Source organism: Dromiciops gliroides, chromosome 3 (genome assembly GCF_019393635.1).
Source record: "Dromiciops gliroides isolate mDroGli1 chromosome 3, mDroGli1.pri, whole genome shotgun sequence".
In the NCBI taxonomy this organism is placed as follows: Eukaryota; Metazoa; Chordata; class Mammalia; order Microbiotheria; family Microbiotheriidae; genus Dromiciops; species Dromiciops gliroides.
In genome coordinates, this window is record NC_057863.1 from 312,675,551 (window position 1) to 312,696,373 (window position 20,823).

At 35.4% G+C, this 20,823-nt stretch overlaps 1 protein-coding gene across 3 annotated transcripts in view; it reads right to left on the reverse strand.

Annotated features, from left to right (window-relative positions):
* The window catches only part of CBLB (Cbl proto-oncogene B), a 244,236-nt gene that overhangs the window by 100,605 nt on the left and 122,808 nt on the right, over positions 1-20,823 (reverse strand). For all 3 annotated transcript variants that reach the window (XM_043997229.1, XM_043997230.1, XM_043997228.1), the window contains exons 6-7: positions 6,571-6,692; positions 1,436-1,573 (exon numbers count right to left, since the gene is read on the reverse strand). In XM_043997229.1, coding sequence (XP_043853164.1) covers positions 1,436-1,573; positions 6,571-6,692 — 260 coding nt within the window. The remainder of the gene's footprint in view (positions 1-1,435; positions 1,574-6,570; positions 6,693-20,823) is intronic.

A 20,823-nucleotide genomic window follows, 5' to 3' on the forward strand; every position in this document is an offset into this window, starting at 1 on the left:
CACAGTCTGTACAAAAACAGGAGGGCCATGGGCCAAATTGGGTTTGCTAACATGTGATCTATACCATCACCTCTGACAAATGTCTTAGAAAAATAGCCAATAATATCTACTAATAATACACAAAATTAAACATACTTAACATATACTCTAGGGAAATGTATAAATAATATAAGTATAGAAAGTAAATTTCTTAGAAATGCTAGTTTCGGAAGTTCATTAATACTTACTGGTACACTGGTACATCCTGGTTATCTCTCAAAATCTATAGATGAAATAAAGTAAATCCTTTCCCTTAATTATTCCTATTCCTTTTCTTGCCCATGGTTGAACTAGGAATTTAATGAATCACCTTTTCTTCTACAACTCAGGTAGACTGCCTCATGCTGGGTGACACATCTATGTTCACTGCTGAGCAACTAAGATCATCTATGCCTGTGTGCTACTCAGCATAGAACTTACAAAAGAACTTAGCAAGATAGAAGAAAAAGGAAAATAGAAGAAAAAGAAAAAGAAATGTGTGATACCGAAATAGAAAAAGTAGAATACCTATTTTCACTGATAAGGAGTCTACCAAATTCCTAGGGCTTTATGTAAAGTTAAGAGCCCTATTAAACTGAGAAACAATAATAGTACACTTTTTTCTATTACTAGAATGGTATGCAAGTTTTGTATGTATATATAAATATGTGTATGCATGCATGTCTGTTGGTACATATATATGTCCGTGTACATATACGTACATACATATATATATGTACTTAGACTCAGAAAACTAGAATATGGTGTTTTTCCCTATCAGGATGAGCTATTTGGACATCAAGTTGCTATTATGAATAATAATAATAATTCTAATAATAACATTTATATAATACCTACTATGTACCAGGGACAATGTAAGTACTTTAATTATTATCTTGTTTGACCCTCCCAACAACCCTAAGAGGTAGGTGCTAATATAAATTAAAAATAAACTATATAAACTTAAAAACTTCAAGATACTTAAAACAGACGAATATATTAAGCTAAACTAAAGGTAATGGGCAAAACTGGAGTTAATATATAGAAACAGCTACTTCTTTGATATAAATCTCCTTGATAATTGTTTTGAAAATACTTCAGGTAAAACTTCTCAATCAAAAACACATTATGTCTCTAATTTGCTACTAAATTCTAGGCATTCTAAAATACATTTATTCTGAATTAACTTAGTCAACTTAGTGGGGTTTTTTGGAGATAAATAATGAAAAGATCATAATGAATTTTAACAAAGGTTACTCTCTTCAAGAACATAAGTAAATGATGCTCTTCAGTTCTACTAGACTCCCACAATCAAATATCTCACCTACTTTATACATTAATAATCATTCTCCAATTTTTAATCTTTCAAATAACAAAGAATGAATTGATACCTTAACTATAAATGTTGAATACTTACAATCCTTCCCTGCTACCATCAATCAGGGCTTGAAATAAAGGTTTATTGTGAGGTATGGTCTGTAAGATGTTACCATCTCCTGTGACATATCCAATGGCCCATTGCCCCAGTCGAGTGCAACTCAACCTGAAAATGTAACTGAATAAAAGAAAGGGGGGTGGGGGGGAAAGACAGACTTAATCTTTTATACAAGATTTGTATCGGTTAAATACATCCAGTAAAAGAGAAGATATATTCTAGTATGGCAATAAGTCAGACTTGGGAGTCCTGGGATCTATTTTTAGCTTTTATAATGTGTTTTGTAACCTGTTGTAAATTCTCATTTATTTATGAAATAAGTGGTCATCGATAGTGTTATTTACCTACTTCACTGTGGAAAATTAAAATTAAATTTCTCAAGTAATTTAAGGTTCTCTGACAAAAAAAAATGCTTGCACATGGGCATCTAAAGAAGAATTTAGCAATGTAGAATCTCATTTTGAATTGTATCTTGCTTATTATTTTTTTGCTTATGATTTTTAAATTAATATTTGGTTTTTCCCATTTTATTAGCTAAGTTGCTTTAAAAATGCTTTACTCTGTAATTATGATGGCCATTTTATTTATTTTTTCTTTTTACAGAGAAAAGCTCCAAAATGTCTTTGAATTACATTAGTGAGTAGGTAAAATGTTTGAGTTCATGGCAGCTATTTAACCCTGTCAGCTTCAATATTTCACCTAAGCAGTCAAATTGTTCAGTAATATAAATCAAAGAAAAGGCTAGTCTCTTAAAAATTAACTCTCCGTGGCCAAATACATTAGCAAAGCATTAAGTGTCTTTTTTATTATTTTTAAAATTTCTCTTTACAACTTTACAAAATGGAACATAGCAAAATATGTTGCCTTCACACTTGTCATATTCTTTATATTTGAGTTTTATGACCTGTTAAACAGACCAAAATTGGGTCAATTAATTTTGTTGGATACATTTAAGCAGCTTGAGTGTCTAAATGTATCCAACTGAAATAAAAGTTTTCTGATATATAATGGTTATTGACGAACCAAGTACTGTAAAAATAACTTTACAAGGCAATTAACTATATAATAGTGGCTATGAATTCTGAATTTAATCAACTTGCACACTGACTAGCAGAATTTGATTGATTGATTCAAGCTAATTAGACTTGGTCCCTTTTCCCAGAAGGAGGGTGGGTGAACATATATGGGTACAAATAATAATCACCAAAGAAACTGTCCAAACTTGGGTGTACATTCTTATATGGCTTACTCAGGACTGAAGCGTCCATAAAGTAGATTATTTATGATTGAATATATAGGAACAAAGGCCCAGATTGGTGGTAGGGAAGATAGTGGACCAATCATAGGCAATCTACAGTTTGAGTTTGTCTGGATAGCTCCTATTTTCTTCCTGAAAACTAAGATAAAGTCTGGAATCAGGACAAATGGATCTCTGGACAGCTATGTCACAAAAAGGGCACAATTCCCTCTGTATCCTTTTGATTGGATATCGCCAAATTATAGTTAGGTAATTTCCTTGAGTTTGAACCACATCCCTTTTCCTAGAATAATAATTAAGGGAATTACTACAATGACATCTAATAAAGTTATACCTAGAAAGGCCTATCATTCTATAATTATTAATAACTATATACTTAATTCTGTGAGGTACAAAAATTAAGTAATACATATTACCAGCAAAGAAAGTAGAAAAATAAAACCTGATAAGATAAACACTTGAATCAAGCAAAAATTCGTCTTACCCCCTGGAAAAGATTTAACCCTGGTCTGACCATACCCACTCATGTCTTCTGGGACACAAAAATTTCAAATGGGTTTATTGTTTCTGTTCTTTTGGAATAACCCAGTGCTTGGCCTCCTGCTTGTGCGCTCGCTCACTCTCTCTCTCCCCTTTATTTTTCATGTTACGTGAATTCCAGAAGAACCATTAAAATATTGGGTTTTAAAAAATTTTTGTTTTGTTTATTTAGTTTGTTCCCTGTAATCCTCCCCGCCCCCCAATAACTTCAGGCATCACAAAATAGTCAAATGGGCCAGGAGGCTTTGAACATAAATATATTTCTATAGGACCAATCAGAAATCTGGACTTTGACAAAAGCATTCCAGAAATCATGGCAACATTGTTGATAAATACAAAAAGCCATAATTATAAGCAATCCAACCTTTTCTAAGGCTCAGGCTTCTGGAAGGTTCTGAATACAGTAGTAACTGCCAATTACCTTCACTCTCATGAATAAATCAGTCTCTGAGCATTTAGCATTGCTGAAGATTCAAAGATTACAATTGGCTGGAAATGCCCCAGATCTCCAATATGGTGGTCCATAGTAAATTTCAGTTTGAGGCATTGTAACAAAATATATGGAGTTGGTTTCCATGGAAGCCCAAATGAGTAAGTCTCCTCTTCCATTCCTAATGACCATAAAAAGAAGGCAGTGCCCTAGGCTCAACAGTTATCAAAGTCAGGTTTATCCATTAAAGTGAAATTTGGTATCATGCTTATGATTTTCTTTCATTCACATGTTTAATCATGTGTGATCCATTTCAAATTAAGAGCCTACTGTGTGTAAACCACAGATTATGCAAAAGCTTACATAAATATTTTGGCTCACTTAATCTCCATATTTTCTCTTAGAATCAGTAGTCTAATGGATTCTAGTATTTGATACTCCTACAAAAGTTTTCCAGCCTCCCTAAAAAGTATATGCTGACTGTAAGGTTTTCCTCCATATTATATCTAATCCAATCAAGCAAACTTTTTTTGTTTTGTTTATTTTGTTTGTTCCCCACAACCCCCCACCCCCAATAACTGCAGGCATCACAAAATAGTCAAATGGGCCAGGAAGCTTTGAACATAAATACATTTTTGTAGGACGAATCCAAAATCTGGACTTTGGCAAAAGCATTCCAGAAATCATGGCAGTTCATAATTATGGCCATAGAAAATACTGAAAATACTCAAAGCAATAAAATCACTACATTGTGCCACAATGCCTCCTGATAAAGGAACCAATCCCTCTGTCAGTCTCATAGGTTCAATGCCTCCATGTCATCCACAATGTCTCCCTCTTCCTTACCCCACATAGCCAATCAGTTCACTTCTCCCCTAGACTATTGAAAGGACATCGTCCTTGGTTTCCTTGCCTTAATTCCGTACCCTACTCTAATCCATCCTCCACACAGCTGTCAGAGTGATTTTTTCTGAAGCAAGGATCTGACTTTGTCACTCCCTTGTTCAACAAACCTCAGTGATTCCCTATTACCTCAAAGACAAAATAATAACGCTTCTTTTAAAGCCTTTCACAAACTCATCCCAACCTATGTTTTCAGCCTCACTGCATATTGATGGTTCTACTCCCCAAACTTTATGATTCATTCACCCAGTCAATCAGTCAATTAACAAACACTTATTAAGTCTTTTTGTGCTCTGTACCAGGTACTGTCCTAAGCTCTAAGAATAAAAAATGCAAAAACACTATCTCTGGCCTTAAGAAGCTCAAATCCCAGGAGGGAAACAACATGCAAAAAACTATGCAAATACAAGATATATACAGCCAAACTAGCCTTTTCCTCTGTTCCTCTTGCAAGGCACTACATTTCCCATTTCCCTGTCTTTGCACTGGCTGTCCTGCATGCCTGGAATGCTTACCATGCTATTAGATTGCATCTGAATCAGTATTTTTTAAAATTAATTATAGGAAACAATAAGAAATTTTGACAAAAGTGGCCCATGGTAACTAACTCCTACGCATTCTGTACCTATTTACTTTAATGGAACATCATTATGAAATAGGAGTATCACTAAATATAAATAATGAAATTCAACAAATCTTCATAATGTACACAGAAGTTGTGCTTTAATGAAAATGGCCTGAGACCGCAACCAAAAAAAACCTCTGTCCAGGGTTGGTTCTAACTAGTATGAGGCTATGGACAAGGCATCTTAACACCTTAGACCTGGGCATTTTCATCCTTAAAAAAAAATAGACATGGCTAGATCATCTATTTCCTTTCAAGACTAAAATGCTATGACTCTAAAATCGTGCAATGGACTAAGGGTTGGAAGAAATGCATTCTCCTTTTAAAGCTATTTCTAATAAGGTGGGTAATTCCATGAGTCTGGGCCCAAATTTCTTAATATAATCTCTAGAGTCCATTCTACTTCTAACTTCATCTAGTTCTACAATTTTGCAGTTACTACAGTCAGTGAGAAAGACAATTGGTCATTCTAATTGGGAGAAAGGGAAGAAGTTAAGAGTTTTGAACCACAGTATATCCTAGGAAGAATGAGGACTATGGCCTCACAATTCTATTTAAGAAACTTTTAAATTGGTTGTTCTTTTCTCAACACTTCCAGAAGAAAAGTTATGAGCTTAATTACCAATAAGCCTTTTTAGACCTGTGAGTGAGTCTGCTAGGGAGCTAATCCTCAGTATTTTCACAATATTTGATTTCCCTACAGTACTGATTTCTTAATTTCAAATTTAATTTCTTAATTTCAAATACTTAAGGATAAATACAAAAAGTCCTACATATATATCTGAATATATGCATATTCTGTGTAAGCACATCATAGCTGTAGTTTGCCAATGGGTTAATCTTTCTTAATGATTAGAAAATTAGTACATTGGGCTTTGGCTTCCATTTTTGCTCTCAGAACTCAATTAGGGATTTTAAGTCAAGCCTACTAAAAGTACAGCATGGCCAGCCCTTCCTCAAAACATCTGTTTCAGAAATGAAAAGGCAGAAATAATTGGTTTGTCAAGTTCAATGAACATTCTTTTGATCCATGAAGATTACTTCAAGCAATTGACAAACATTTATTAAGTGTCTAATATATGCCAGGTATTAATATTAAGCTCCCAGGATAAAAAGAAAGGTAAAAAACATTCTCTGCTTTCAAGATGCTCACATTCTAATGGAAGAGACTACAAGAAAGCAACTATGTTCTAATAAGGCATCTACAAGAAAAACTGGAGGTAGTCTCAGAGGGAAAACACTAATGTTAAGGGAAACTTTAAGTCTACTATGTAGATTATCACAAGAATATTTATAAATCATTATTATTTTCAAAACTAATTAATTATTCACAATTAATTATAAACACAAAGATGGCTCACCTTCCAGGTTTGGTGCTATATTTCTGTAGCCGTGCTTTGACTTCATCATATGTTAGAAATGCCATGTAACCAGGATGTGTCACAGCTAAAAAATTCCAATTCCGTAAGATGGAACCCCAAGGCTTTAAAAGACAAATAAAGAAATAAGATAAGTTGGAAAATACTAAACATTAGTTACAAACACCAAGAATACATAATTAAATTTCCAATTTTTGTGGAAAAATTCTAGTCCGTTAAAGTTAATGTGAGCATGTGGGACAATGTCAGTGGCTCAGTGTCAAGTGGTGCTATAAAACAAGGATGTTGGACTAGATGATTCTATAGTCCTTTCCAGCACTAAATAAATCAACGATGCTAAAGTAAGATTCAGCTTCATGGCTCCAATGCCAACACAGTGCTTTGTGCATACTAAGCCCCTAAAAATATATGTTGAACTGTCCAGGGTAAGAATGTGCAGCTTCCTTGGCTCTCCAGGGTAAGTTCATTTTGTATAATCTAAACAAAAAATGTAAATGTCACTTTTGATAACACAAAGATTATAGGTTTATATTTGATTGAAATAATTCTAATTTAGGTGGAAACTTATAGATCACATTTGCGAGAAGAGGTTTTATTTGCTTATTACAAAAATAGAAATGGTTACAATGCACTCACAGAACTTAATACCATTCCACTGTTTACACTGAATCTCGTGAAATGTAAGAAACCTAGGGCATTTGTTTTTTTCTTTTAAAACAACACTTTGAGTAAGAAATATGAACATATTAATGTATTTTCAATTAACTTTAAATTGTCAGTAATACCACCACCCCCACACTAGGATGTGAACAATGGAAAAAACTCAAAAGAGAAGAAGGACTGCTTCATTATTGCATACATGCAGTAAGGGGGAAATGAAATAAACATTTTTACAATGCATACATAACTTCCACTATATACAACAGGCTGAAGCTTGATGGAGTGAATTTTGGACATTTAATACAGAAGAAAAGTTTAATTCCCTCAAATGACAAGTGAAAAAATCAAGGCTTAGATAAGTTAAGTAGTCTGTCCAAGTTCGAATAGGCAGTTTGTAGCTGAACCACAATTCTAGTCTTATTTACTGATTCTCATTCTGGTACTTTTTCCTACACCACACTACTTCTACAATATATATGAGCTTAACTTTAGTCAATATTAAAATTCAAACATCGGAATGGAGATTGGTTGGAGAACCTAGAGAAATGTAGCCTGGGGAAGAGAAGAATCAGGGAACATGATAGCTGTCTGAAAGTATTTGAAAGGCTTACATATAGAAGGGGGAGTAGACTTGTTATATTCAGAGGGCAGCACCAAAAGTGATGAGTAGAAGATGGAAAAAGGCAAATTTAGCTTGATGTCAGGAAAAGCTTCCTGATAAAAAGAATTTAAAAAAAAAAAGAGTTACCTCTAATGAATACCTTCAAATAAAAGTTGTGTGTTATAAAGTGAATTCCATTTCAGCTATGTGTTAAACTAGACTGACAGCAAATTAGGGAGGTGGAGCCAAGATGGCGGAGAGGAATCAGGAAGCTGCCTGAGCTCTCCTTCTGTTCCCTCAAAAAGAATATTAAATCAAGCCTCTGGACGGATTCTGAAACTACAGAACTTGCAAAGAGACAGAGAGACACAGTCTTCCAACCAGAGAAAATTTAGAAGACTTCAGGAAAAGGTCAGTCTGACTAAGGCAAAAAGGAGGCCCAGCACAGGGCAACAGTCCAGCGCTGAGGGGGTTGGGGCAAGTCAGCAGAAGCTGCGGGCCACAGCCAAACAACTGAGGCCCCTGGAACCTGGCTCAAAAATCTGGTGGCCAAGAAGGACAGTGGAAAAACCTACCTGCATTGGCCAGGAGGGCCATGAACGGGGCAGGCGGGATCGGATGCCGGGATCAGGCGCCTGGCCGAGCGCACTCAGACAGGAAGTGCAGGGGGGCGAACTGCACACACTATATAGGCCTCAGAATAAAAAGCTGGTCACACAGCACCTATACCCCTGCACAAGAAGCCCAAAACAGGGACCCTGGTGCCCCCAGAGCAGACCTCAACTCAACTTAAAAAATAAATAAATAAGCTGCAATAATGAGTAAGAAGCAAAAAAGAGCCCTCTCCATTGAGGGCTTCTATATCAATAGGGAAGAAGCCAACACAAACTCAGATGAGGACAATACCCTCAAATTGCCTACATGTGAAGCCTCACGAGGGAAGGTGAATTGGTCTCAGGAACAAAAAGCCTTCCTGGAAGAGCTCAAAAAGGATTTAAAAATCAATTGAGAGAGGTAGAAGAAAAAATGGGGAGAGAAATGAAAGCAAAACAAGAAAACTATGAAAAAAGAATCAGCAGCTTGGAAAAGGAAGCACAAAGATTGACTGACCAAATGGAAAAAAAAGTGCATAATTTCACTGAAGAAAACAATGCCTTAAAAAATTCAGTTGGCCAAATGGGAAAAAAGGTGCAAAATCTCATTGAAGAAAACAATGCTTTAAAAAATTCATCTGGCCAAATGGAAAAAAAGGTGCATAATCTCATTGAAGAAAACACTGCCTTAAAAAATTCACTTGGTCAAATGGAAAAAAAGGTACATAATTTCACTGAAGAAAACAATGCCTTAAAAATTAAAATTGGACAGTTGGAAGATAAGGAATGCATGAGACACCAGGAATCAGTCAAGCAGAATCAGAAGAATGAAAAAATAGAAGAAAATGTGAAATACCTCATTGGAAAGACAACTGATCTGGAAAACAGATCGAGGAGAGAGAATTTGAGAATCACTGGACTGCCTGAAAGCCATGACCAGAAAAAGAATCTAGACACCATACTCCAGGAAATTATTAAGGAGAACTGCCCTGATATCATAGAATCAGAGGATAAAATCATCATTGAAAGAATCCACCAATCACCTCCTGAAAGAGACCCCAAAAGGAAAACTCCAAGGAATATTGTAGCCAATTCCAGAATTATCAGGTGAAGGAGAAAATACTCCAAGCAGCCAGAAAGAAGCAATTTAAATATCATGGAGCCACAGTCAGGATTGCTCAGGACCTGGCAGCTTCAACATTAAAGGACTGCAAGGCTTGGAATATGATATTCCGGAAGGCAAAGGAGCTTGGATTGCAGCCAAGAATCTATTACCCAGCAAAAATGTGCAGGGGAAAAGATGGACATTTAATGACATTGGGGAATTTCAATCTTTCCTGGTAAAAAGACCAGAATTGAATAAAAAATTCGATCTCAACATAACAAGACTCAAGAGAAGTTTAAAAAGGTAAACGGCGGGGGGCGGGGAGGAGAAGAAAAGGTTACCCTATTAGGTTAAACTGTTTATATCCCTACACGGGAAGATAATACTCATAACTCTTAAGAATTGTAAATGTATTTGGGCAGAGAGAAAGACTTTACACAGAGGGTATAAATTGTCTTTGAGGTGATGATACAAAAAAGAATTAAGGGGTTAAAAAGGGAATCAATGGGGAGGAGAAGGGGAGATGGAATGGGATGAATTATATCATATGAAGAGGTGAAAAAAAAACCTATTACAATAGAGTGAAAGAAAGGGGGGGTGAACATTGTTTGAACCCTATTCTCATTAGATTTGAGTCAAAGAGGGAATAACATATACGTTCATTGGGATAAAGAAACTTAACAGGGCAGCTAGGTGGTGCAGTGGATAAAGCACTGGCCCTGGATTCAGGAGGACCTGAGTTCAAAGCCAGCCTCAGACACTTGACACTTAACTAGCTGTGTGACCCTGGGCAAGTCACTTAACCCTCATTGCCCGGCAAAAAAAAAAAAAAAAAAAAAAGAAAAAAGAAACTTAACTCATTCTTTAGGGAAGCAAAAGGGGAAGGGAAAGGGGGGGGGGACTGATAGAAGGGAGGACAAAAGCAAGGGAGAAAAGGGTAAAGAAAAGAGAGGGGGGTGATAAAAAGGGAGGGCAGATCAGGGGAGGCAGGGGTAAGAAGTAAAACGTCGGTGAGGAGGAATAGGGTGAAAGAAGACGGGGAAAGTACAAAGGGGGTAAATAGAATGGAGGGGAATAGACAGTCAGTAATAATAACTGTGAATGTGAATGGGATGAACTCTGATATAAAACAGAAGCGAATTGCAGAGTGGATTAAAAACCAGAATCCTACAATATGCTGTTTACAAGAAACACATTTGAAGCAGAGAGATACACACAGAGTAAAGGTAAAAGGCTGGAGTAGAATATATTATGCTTCAGCTATTAAGCAGGGGTAGCAATCCTTATCTCAGACAAAGTGCAGGCAAAAATAGATCTCATTAAAAGAGATAAGGAAGGAAATTACATCTTACTTAAAGGTACTATAGATAATGAAGTAATATCAATATTAAATATGTATGCGCCAAGTGGTATAGCATCCAAGTTCTTAGAGGAGAAGTTAAATGAGTTACAAGAGGAATTAGAGAGTAATACTATACTAGTGGGGGATCTGAATCTCCCCCTCTCAGAATTAGATAAATCTGGCCAAAAAATAAATAAGAAAGAAGTAAAAGAGGTGAATAGATCACTAGACAAGTTAGACATGATAGATGTCTGGAGAAAATTGAATGGGGATAGAAAGGAATATACCTTCTTCTCAGCAGTACATGGCACTTTTTCAAAAATTGACCATGTATTAGGGCACAAAAACATCATAGTCAAATGTAGAAAGGCAGAAGTAGTAAATGCATCCTTTTCAGATCATGATGCAATAAAAATTACATGTAAGAAAGAGCCAGGGAAAAGTAGAAGGAATATCAATTGGAAACTAAATAATTTCATTCTAAAGAATGAATGGGTCAAACAAGAAATCATAGAAACAATCAATAACTATATCCAAGAGAATGACAATAATGAGACAACATACCAAAATCTATGGGATGCAGCCAAAGCAGTGCTTAGGGGAAAATTTATAGCTCTAAATGCTTACATGAATAAAAAAGAGAAAGAGGAGATTAATGAATTGGGCATGCAGCTTAAAAAGCTAGAAAAAGAACAAATTAGAAATCCCCAATTAGATACTAAATTAGAGATCCTGAAAATCAAAGGAGAAATTAATAAGATTGAAAGCAAAAAACTATAGAATTAATCAATAAAACTAAGAGCTGGTACTATGAAAAAAAACCCAATAAAATAGATAAAATATTGGTTAATTTGATTAAAAAAAAGAAAGAAGAAAACCAAATTACCAGTATCAAAAATGAAAAAGGTGATGTTACTACTAATGAAGTAGAAATTAAATCAATAATTAGGAATTATTTTGCCCAACTGTATGCCAATAAATTTGACAATCTAAATGAAATGGATGAATATTTACAAAAATACAAACTGCCCAGGTTAACTGAAGTGGAAATAAAATCCTTAAATAAACCCATATTAGAAAAAGAAATTGAACAAGCCATTAATGAACTCCGTAAGAAAAAATGCCCAGGGCCAGATGGGTTTACAGGTAAATTTTACCAAACATTTAAAGAACAATTAATTCCAATATTATACAAATTATTTGGAAAAATAGGTGAAGAAGGAGTTCTACCAAATTCATTTTATGACACAAATATGGTGGTGATACCAAACCAGGCAAAGCAAAAACAGAGAAAGAAAATTATAAACCAATTTCCCTAATGAATATTGATGCTAAAATCTTAAATAAGATATTAGCAAGGAGATTACAGCAAGTGATCACCAGGATAATACACTATGATGAGGTGGGATTTATACCAGGAATTCAGGGCTGGATCAACATTAGGAAAACTATTAACATCATCAACCACATCAATAAGAAAACCGAACAAAATCATATGATTATCCCAATAGATGCAGAGAAAGCTTTTGACAAAATACAGCACCCATTCCTAATAAAAACACTAGAGAGTTTAGGAATAGGGGGAGCTTTCCTTAAAATAATAAACAGTATCTACCTATAACCATCAGCAAGTATTATATGCAATGGAGATAAATTAGAGGCCTTCCCAATAAGATCAGGGGTGAAACAGGGATGTCCATTATCACCCCTATTATTTAATATTGTTCTAGAAATGTTAGCTTTAGCAATCAGAGAAGAGAAAGGAATTAAAGGAATTAGAATAGGCAAGGAGGAAACAAAACTATCACTCTTTGCAGATGATATGATGGTATACTTAAGGAATCCTCGAGAATCAACTCAAAAATTACTTGAAACTATTAACAACTTTAGCAAAGTAGCAGGATATAAAATAAATCCACATAAATCATCAGCATTTCTATACATGACCAACAAAGTCCAGTAGCAAGAGATAGAAAGAGAAATTCCATTTAAAGTAACGGTAGGTAATATAAAATACTTGGGAGTCTACTTGCCAAGACAAACCCAGGAACTCTATGAACACAACTACCAAACACTCTTCACACAAATCAAATCAGATCTAAATAATTGGAAAGATATCAACTGCTCATGGATAGGCAGAGCTAATATAGTAAAAATGACAATACTACCCAAATTAATTTACTTATTCAGTGCCATACCAATCAGACTACCTAAAAATTATTTTATAGAGCTAGAAAAAATAATAACAAAATTCATCTGGAAAAACAAAAAATCAAGAATATCCAGGGAAATAATGAAAAAAAATTCACAGGAAGGTGGGTTAGCGGTACCAAACCTGGAGCTTTACTATAAAGCGGCAGTCATCAAAACTATCTGGTACTGGCTAAGAAATAGAGTGGAAGATCAACAGAATAGGGTAGGCACAGGAAACGCAGTACTAAATGGCACTAGTAATGTAGTGTTTGATAAACCCAAAGACTCCAGCTTCTGGGATAGGAACTCAGTATTTGACAAAAACTGCTGGGAAAACTGGAAGATAGTATGGCAGAAATTAGGCATAGACCAACATCTTACACCTTATAACTAAAATAAGGTCAAAATGGATACATGATTTAGACATAAGAGGTGATACCATAGGTAAATTAGGAGAGAAAGGAATAGTCTATCAGATCTTTGCAAAGGAAAACAGTTTATGACCAAACAAGAGATAGAGTGTATTACAAAATGCAAAATGGATGATTCTGATTACATTAAATTAAAAAATTTTTGTACAAACAGAAGCAATGCATCCAAAACTAGAAGGGAGGCAGAAAGCTGGGAAACAATTTTTATGGCCAGTACTTCTGATAAAGGCCTCATTTCTAAAATATATAGGGAACTAAATCAAATTTATAAGAATCCAAGTCATTCCCCTATTGAGAAATAGTCAAAGGATATGAACAGGCAGTTTTCTGATGAAGAAACCAAAGCTATCTATTCCCATATGAAAAAATGCTCTAAATCTCTAATGATTAGAGAGATGCAACTAAAAACAACTCTGAGGTACCACCTGACACCTATCAGATTGGCTAAAATGACAAAAAATGAAAATAATAAATGTTGGAGAAGCTGTGGAAAAATTGGAACACTAATGCATTGTTGGTGGAGCTGTGAACTGACCCGACCATTCTGGAGAGCAATTTGGAATTATGCCCAAAGGGCGATAAAGTTGTGCATACCCTTTGACCTAGCAATACCACTTTTGGGTCCTTTGCCCAAAGAAATCATGGAAAGGGGAAAGGGACTCACATGTACAAAAATATTTATAGCTGCTCTTTATGTGGCGGCAAGGAATTGGAAGTTGAGGGGATGCCCATCAACTGGGGAATGGCTGGACAAGTTGTGGTACATGAATACAATCTGCAAGAAACGATGAGCAGGAGGAGTTCAGAGAAACCTGGAGGGTCTTGTGTGGGCTGATGATGAGTGAGATGAGCAGAACCAGAAGAACATTGTACACAGTTTCATCAACATTGAGTGTTGATCTACTGTGATGGACTATATTCTTCTCACCAATGCAATGGTACAGAAGAGTTCCAGGGAACTCATGATAGAAGAGGATCTCCAAATAAAGGAATAAAAAAAAGAACTGTGGAGTATAGATGCTGAATGAACCATACTATTTCTTTTGCTTTTGATGCTAATGTTTTTCTATTTTGAGGTTTTTCGTCATTGCTCTGATTTTTCTCTTATAACATGACTAATGCAGAAATATGTTTAATGTTAAAAAATAAACTAGATTGACTACTGAGGTGATTTCCAACTCAAAAAATGTATGTATCTATGATTTTTATTTTGGACCAAATCTCTGCTTTCATCAAGAAGCATGGACTGGCTGGTAAAGAATTCCTTTACCACCTGCAGAGAGTACTCCCCGCCCCCCGTCCCCCCCTCACCAATTTATAGTCTTAAAGAGCTGCTAAATTTGTCAATAGCTGTATTTTTTTTTTTTTAGTGAGGCAATTGGGGTTAAGAGACTTGCCCAGGGTCACCAGCTAGTTAAGTGTTAAGTGTCTGAGGCCGGATTTGAACTCAGGTACTCCTGATTCCAGGGCCGGTGCTCTATCCACTGTGCCATCTAGCGCCCTGTATTTTTTTTTAAAAGAAGCATCAATATAAGAAGATGTTTAAGAAACATAATAGATTTTTAAACTTGAGCTATTTATCATTATCTACTAATCTTATTACGTGCTCCCACTACTAGTTACCATAGCAGAAGGGGGTAAAAACAGCCACTGGTAGACAATATAGCCTAAGGGGGCCAGTGATTCATCTCTTCAATATTTGTAGGCCTAAGTTCCATTTATTTCAAGAATTTAGCTGGATAATCTACCTAATGTGTCAGGTTATTAGTTCTATCAGAAACATATCCTACTTCCGAATAAAAAAAATAAATAGGAATGTAGGATGCTGAGATAGAGCTGTAATAATAAATTCAATCTAAATGTAGGAATAGTTCCTTTAATTCTGAGAAATGGAAATAGAGAAGTGCTGTGTTTGTTTCTTAGGGAAGATAAGCCACTAATCAATCATTAAATTTCAAATTTACAAGGGACATTCTTCAAGGATTATACTCCTTGTGAAGAGACTAATAAAAAGAAAGGATGAGTTTAAAATAAAAGTTTTTGACTTTTTTGGCCAAAATAAACAAACAAAAACACCCCCAAAACCTCACCTCTCCATTACATCTTATTGCACTGAAAAATTACTTGAGAAGAAGTGGACTGTTGCCCTGGAGAACCTCACAACCCATCTAACCCTGCACTGGAGAATCTATGTTCTTGGGGAAAGGAAAATGAAAGATTTCAATTTTCTATTTGGACTCATGAGTCCAATTGCACAAAACAATACTTGAGGGGAGAAAAATATCAACCTAAGTAAAATACAGGGGAAAGGTTCTTGCAAATGGTATTAGGTCAAGCTACCCTTTTTTTCTAGAAACAAGCAAACATGGTACTTGAGAACCATGTGGAACGAAAAGAACACTTTAAATGCAGAATAAAAGTAAAATATTTGGTCTACTTCCATTAAAGGCCGTACAAATTAATGAAAGAATTGATAAATCAATAATGAGTGTCATCGAGAAAATGCAAATTTCAAAACACAAATGAAAACAAAATTGGTGCTGTAGATCAAATATTAGCATACTTAGAAATCATTTCTCAAACAATATAGAGGTCCAGGTTCTAAGTTTGGAAATATCTGTGTAATAGAATTTGCATACTATACTTTTCTGGTAAAAATAACTCACTTGAAACAGGCAGGAAAGCGTCTTGAAAAAATTAAAATGTTTTGACTACTTTATGTTTAAAGAAAGTCAAAAGTCAGTGTTTCCTGGAATAAATAATATTTTGTTTTTAGCTTTTGAGAAACTCTGTTGGCTAGCAAACTACCACTAGATCATTTGGAAATGTTTAAATAAAATAGTAATAATACTAACATGCTGAATGTTCTTTCTGTTTTCACAAATGCTACCACTTATACAAATGAGTGCTTATAGATCAGTTAGGTATGAAACCTATCCTTCCCTTACAGCAGAAATCTTTAACAACTAAAAAGGTCCCCACCAGTACTGCCAAGGATGCAATGGGGATGATATGATATGTTCCTATAATTTTCAAGGCAGAATTTTGGATGTATTTTCCCATGCAAAAATATTAGTTTAGCACTTATATAAACACTCTAAGGTTTGCAAACCCCTCTATTAAAAGTGTCTCGTTTAACCCTCAAAACCATGTAAGTCAGGTGTTATAAATTTTTCCCATTGTACAACTAAGGAAATTGAAGGTAAAAGGTCAGGGGATTTGCTCAGGTTTACAGTTAGATATATGAGGCAGAATTTGAACTCAGGTGTTCCAGACACACCTATATTCTGCTAACTTGGAGTCACAAGATATGAGTTTAATTCCCAATTCTATTGTTTACTACTCCTTCAAAATATCACTTAACCATTTCCTCACCTAAAAATATGGATACTACTTCTACAACCTAAGTCAGTGTTGCTGAATCAAATGGATAGCATGTGCTAAGTCACAAATCACTACATAAATGTGAGTCATGACCACCACCATCTTCATCGTTCTATGATTAGTGTTCTACTTAAGGTAAATGTGAATTAAACAGGTTTAACAATACTGTTCAAGTTCTAAACAAGCAGGTTTTCCAAGATAGTTGAAATCTAACATTTTATATTGTATTTTGAAAAAAACCCCTCTAAAACCCATTATACTTTTTCCTACCTCCTTAAATGACTGTATTAGAATGCTGATGTGGTTGCAAGGATAGACAGACAAGGACAAATGGTCTATTTACTGGCCAATAGTGTGAATATTGTGATTCTACCTTCTTTTTCAACTCCCTCACTCCCACCAACCACATTTAAAAGCTCCAAAATAGACTGCTCTTCATTCCTTCGGAGATACACTGATGATCTTAAAGATGACAATACTGAGCAGCAAGTGAATAATTTTAATAATTTTATTTTAATAATTTTAATGTAATTTAGTAATTGAATACACTACTTAATGTAATCACTACAAAGGAATGACTTTTTTAAAAGGTTCCTTTTATCTCCAATGCAATACTCCTTAAGAGAAAGCATTCAACATTGTTGATAAATACAAAAAACCATAATTATAAGCAATCCAACTTTTTCTACGGCTCGGCTTCTGGCAAGGTTCTGAATACAGTAGAAAACTGCCAATTACCTTCACTCTCAGAATAAATCAGTCCCCTGAGCATTTAGCATTGCTGAAGATTCAAAGATTACAATTGGCTGGAAATGCCCCAGATCTCCAATATGGTGGTCCATAGTAAATTTCAGTTTGAGGCATTGTAACAAAATATATGGAGTTGGTTTCCATGGAAGCCCAAATGAGTAAGTCTCCTCTTCCATTCCTAATGACCATAAAAAGAAGGCAGTGCCCTAGGCTCAACAGTTATCAAAGTCAGGTTTATCCATTAAAGTGAAATTTGGTATCATGCTTATGATTTTCTTTCATTCACATGTTTAATCATGTGTGATCCATTTCAAATTAAGAGCCTACTGTGTGTAAACCACAGATTATGCAAAAGCTTACATAAATATTTTGGCTCACTTAATCTCCATATTTTCTCTTAGAATCAGTAGTCTAATGGATTCTAGTATTTGATACTCCTACAAAAGTTTTCCAGCCTCCCTAAAAAGTATATGCTGACTGTAAGGTTTTCCTCCATATTATATCTAATCCAATCAAGCAAACTTTTTTTAATCGTCTGTGGTATGACAGGCGCTTTGCTTAATGCAGGGATAAAATGATGAATTAAAAAAAAAAAACTTTTTAAAATGGCACCTACATAGAAAGAGTCGGCATTTTACTGGGGGAATCCATGTAAAAATTTAGGTTTTAAAGTGATAATCTGAGGAAGACAGAAAGACTGCTAGTTAACTACTAAGGAAAAATTAAGGAGGTTCCTTTTTACACATGAACCTTGAAAGTTAGTTATTCTGAGAGACAAAGGCAAGGAAGGATTACATTCCAGGCAAAGTGGGATGTGCAAAGATACTGGGCAGAGCGGGAGATGCAGTACTGAGTTTGGGAAACAAAAAGTAGGCCTGTCTGGATGTAACAAGAGTATGCAAAGGACCACGATGAAATGAAATACTAGACAGGCAGGTTGATTGTGAAGAGCTTTAAATGTCGAGTTGAATTCTTAACCAAACAAGGTTAAGAGGCAATTATTAAAGATAAATTAGATAATTTGAATCACATAAAACTGAAAAGATTTTACACAAAAAGATGAACTCATTTAGGAGAAGGGAAGCAGCTGACTCAGGAGAGAAGAAAAAAAAATTTGCTACCCAAGATACATAGACACTAAGAGAGAAACAAACAAGACCAAAACCTAGTCCTCAATAGAGAAGTTGTCAAAGGATGTGAACAGTTTTTTGTTTTGTTTTGTTTTTTTAGTGAGGCAATTGGGGTTAAGTGACTTGCCCAGGGTCACACAGCTAGTAAGTGTCAAGTGTCTGAGGCCGGATTTGAACTCAGGTCCTCCTGACTCCAGGGCCAGTGCTCTATCCACTGTGCCACCTAGCTGTCCCTTGCTTGTCATTTCTTGCAGCTGTGTGACCTTGGGCACTTCCCTGTCCTCTGAGACTGTCATTGCCCTGGCACAGATCTTCATCACCTTATTCCTGGATATTGCAACAACCTACTGGTCAAAATCTCTCCTCACAGCAATCTATTCTCTACTCAGCTTTAAAAGCTGTCTTCCTAAAGAGCAAGTCTGACCATGGCAATGTCACCCCCTCCCCCTCCTTTTCAATAAACTCCAGTGGCTTCCTATATTCTCAGTCTTCTCACATCTTACTTTCCTTTCTAAGTACTCTGGGATTCAGTGACACTGGCTATCTTGCTCCTAACTCTATGCATTTTCACTGGCTATTACCCATGACTTGAATTCTCTGCCTCATAGCTTCCTTCATCTCTGCTGTTTTTTCACTTCTCCATATACTCCTGCATTCCCTCTGAAATTACATCCAACACCCTGTATATAGTTTATATGTACAATTGCTTGCATCCCCATTCAAAAGCGAGCTCCTTGAAGAACTGTTTTTTGCCTTTCTTTAGGGCAAGTCATTGCCCCACAAAAAAAAAAAAATGGCAAACCACTTTAGTATCTTTAGCAAGAAAACCCCAAATGGGGTCACACAAAGAGTCAGATGTGACTGAAAAACAACTGAACAAGCTCCTTGTCAGGGTGTAGAATGAGAAGTCTATTTTTGGATATGGACAGTGCTTGACTATGTGCTACAAGAGTATTGTTTTTGTTTTCCAACTATGGAAAGGTGAGGAGATAAATATATATTTTTGTTAATTGAAAAAATAAATTTTAAAAAGAATATGAGCTCACTGAAGATAAGGACTATGATTCTGATATTATGAGATAATTCCTGTGCAAAGCCTTTAACACAGTACCTGGCACATAATAAATACTTAGTTAAGTGCTTGTTGACTGACTGTTAAAAGGTCCTTATTTTTCCATTAACTTAAAAAGTATATGAACTATGAATACAAAGTGCTTCCATCACAAAGAAATTTGAATTATTAGGTAAACTTTGGCAGAAGCATAGATTTTAGAAGATGTAGTAAACTAGGAGATCATCTGCTCCAAATTCTGCCATTTTACAAATGAGGCAACTGAGGATCCAAGTAATTAAGTTACTTGTCCAAGATCAGAGGGACTGAGGTATCATGAAAGGTTCAAAATCCCTTTCATATCTCCACATTATAAAGCTCTTATCAAAGAGTACCCTTATAAAGTTCTTCCAAAAAAAAGCAAACAAAAATTTTTCTGCAGTAGCATTTAAGTCCTCATTCTAGCATGTGTTACATGAAAAGTATTATTCTGAAATTAAAAACAAAACAAATATAAACTATAAGTTTTGTTGACAAGAATTCATTTGTCCTTCTGCTAAAGGATTCTCTTAAATTAAAAGTTAATCTTTGGCAATCCAGTTCCCTTAACATAAATCAGACTCTCTGATCCTCTAAGTCTAGTGCAAAGTATGGTCATAAATCAGAATGGCAAAATTCTAATAACAGTCAACAGGAAGACCAATATTCTATTCCAACAGCTGTTGGAAGTATGTATCAAACAAAATAAATCTCCTTTCATAGTAACAAAATGAAATATTACTAGGCTTAAATACAAGCCTGCTTTTCTAATCATTTCTATAATAGCTACATATAAACAATCGTAAAATTTAGGAACGTGGGATGGTACAGTGGGAAGGACTGAATTGGGAGCCAGAATACTTGGGTTCAAATCCAAGCTCTGCCACTTACTAGCTTATTGACCTTGGGCAAGTCACTTAATTTGAGAGTCAGTTTCCAGATGTGTAAAATGAGCA